Below are 2,227 nucleotides of genomic sequence, written 5' to 3'. Positions count from 1 at the left end.
TAATGGACCCTTCAATGTCATCAATGCAAGACTTCCTTCTGCACCCCCTGAAGCATCTGAATGATCACCGATGGAAGCAGGACATTGAGATAGAAGGAACGTTAGATCAAACTTGCTATACAATTTCTATGCTCTTAGGAGGAATGAAACATGTACGTCAGCCTGCAAAGATATCAGCAAAAAACGAGGTGGGGAAACCTTCTGTTCTGACCCTTTGCTTCTCATCTCGTGCTATATCTTCCTTTTGGGGCTGGGATTTATTGGTGAGTCAGGCTTGGAGGAACCTGCTTCTGCTAGGATAACAACCCCTCTTTGAAGAAGAGGAGAGGAGGAGGAGGAGAAGGAATCCCGGGGAACAGGTTTGAGTTTCTCTGTCTGTTCAGACTGGATGGCTTCTGTAAAACTCCACCCATCACCGCAGCCTATAAGTTCCCCAAATTTGTCACCCGCATTTCAGTATTATTGCACCGTCTCTTCTTGTAGTTTTCCAGTTTGGGGTTTTTTAAATACATTTTTTTTGCCTCCTTGGCTGTAGCTGCTCCAAGAAGCAGGAGGAGAACGCCATGGCTTCCATGGGGATGCAAGTCTTGGGAATTGCCTTGTCGGTGATCGGCTGGCTAGGTAGCATCCTCTGTTGTGGGTTGCCGATGTGGAGGGTGACAGCCTTTATAGGCAATAACATTGTGGTGGCCCAAATTATTTGGGAGGGCCTATGGATGGACTGTGTAGTCCAGAGCACGGGTCAGATGCAATGCAAGATCTACGATTCTATGTTGGCACTGGCGCAGGACATGCAAGCTGCTCGGGCTCTGGTAGTCATTGCCATCGTGCTGGCCATCATTGGCATCTTCTTCTCCATCACTGGGGGAAAGTGCACCAGCTGCGTGGAAGAGGAAGCTACCAAAGCCAAGGTGATGATCTTCTCTGGAGTCCTCTTCATCATCTCCAGCATCGTGCTTCTGATTCCACTCTGCTGGACAGCAAACAACATCATACGAGATTTCTACAACCCCATGATCCCAGAGAGCCTAAAGCGGGACTTGGGGACTTCTCTCTATATTGGCTGGGCTGCCTGTGGCCTGCTGCTCATCGGAGGAGCGCTACTGTGTTGCAACTGCCCCCCCAGGCATGAGAAACCCTATTCGACAAAGTACACAGCATCTCAAGCAGTGCCAACCAGCAACTACGTCTAAGCCATTCTTCCTCCCTCATCGGTCTTGGGGACTTTGCACCATGGAGGGACTAAGTGGAGCAGTGTGAGGAGGGACCATCCTTTTACATCCTTTGGATTCGGTGTAGCAGCAGGGAAGCCTGGCATATTTCATCCAGATTTGGAAAGCAGGGATTCATTTCTTGCATTCACCTGTTTGAACAAATATCTCTCAAGGACCAGAGTCTGACAGATGCTCCTAACAAAACTGTACTGAAAACTGAATTCTGTGAGATTAATGGAAGACTAGTCACCTTCAAACTCACCAGGATCTTAGCTAGCTCAGCAGCAGCAACAACAGGGAAGCTTGAAGTAGGGTGGATGCTTGCTGGACTTCCAGACGCCCTTTGACACTTGTCTAGAAGCATTTGATGGTGGATATAGACCTGGTGTGTAATAGTGGCAAGAACAGTCACTGGTGGGGGTGGAGAGCAAGGGTATAAGCCCCCTCTAATTGCTGGCTGTTACTTTGTATTTGGAAATCTGGGTAGGAAAGAGTGTCCATCAAGTTTGGTTTCTGGCTCTCTTTCCATAACTGTATGTTCCATTATTTGCAACCACTCTTGTAGTTATTTTGATACTTTCTGAAAACCGGAAGCTCTCTGGGAAGGCCCCCGTTCACTTACCTTTCTTAAATTACTGCAAACTCTTTAAAAGGATGCAATGATTAAGCAGAACTATATCTAGGTTTGCAGGTTGTGGAGGTTTAGGAGGAGGAAGCTCAAACTGTGGGATAATTAGTTTCTGGGCTGTCAGACAATGAGTTGAGAAAGGAGAAGTAGACCCGGTTTATTTGAGATCTTCAGAGATATGATAGGAAGTTTGAATTCTGCAACATAGGGAAGAGATTGAATAACAACAATGTGCCTTTTTAATGTCTTGCATGGATTAATTTAAACCCAGAGTTAAACCAGTTTTGAATGCTTGAATACAGGTGTAAATCTAATCTGAGGGAGGGATAATCTTAAAAAAAGACACTTTGAGACTGGCTACTGGGATGGTATTTCTGTTCATTTA

At 46.1% G+C, this 2,227-nt stretch overlaps 1 protein-coding gene across 1 annotated transcript; it reads left to right on the top strand.

The window, feature by feature from the left end:
* The first annotated feature begins 563 nt into the window (after positions 1-563).
* Positions 564-1,193, top strand: LOC116508153 (claudin-4-like). Its single transcript, XM_032216663.1, has one exon. It carries the CDS (start codon positions 564-566, stop codon positions 1,191-1,193), a length of 630 nt encoding a protein of 209 aa, XP_032072554.1.
* Positions 1,194-2,227: the final 1,034 nt, after the last annotated feature.

Source organism: Thamnophis elegans, chromosome 4 (assembly GCF_009769535.1).
Source record: "Thamnophis elegans isolate rThaEle1 chromosome 4, rThaEle1.pri, whole genome shotgun sequence".
Taxonomy (NCBI): domain Eukaryota; kingdom Metazoa; phylum Chordata; class Lepidosauria; order Squamata; family Colubridae; genus Thamnophis; species Thamnophis elegans.
The sequence above is the reverse complement of the archived record's forward strand: the minus strand, read 5'-3'. Positions and strand labels throughout refer to the sequence as shown.

Excerpts from the sequence above, each read along its gene's own strand:
- LOC116508153 (XM_032216663.1), top strand. The coding sequence starts at position 564 with ATGGCTTCCATGGGGATGCAAGTCTTGGGAATTGCCTTGTCGGTGATC.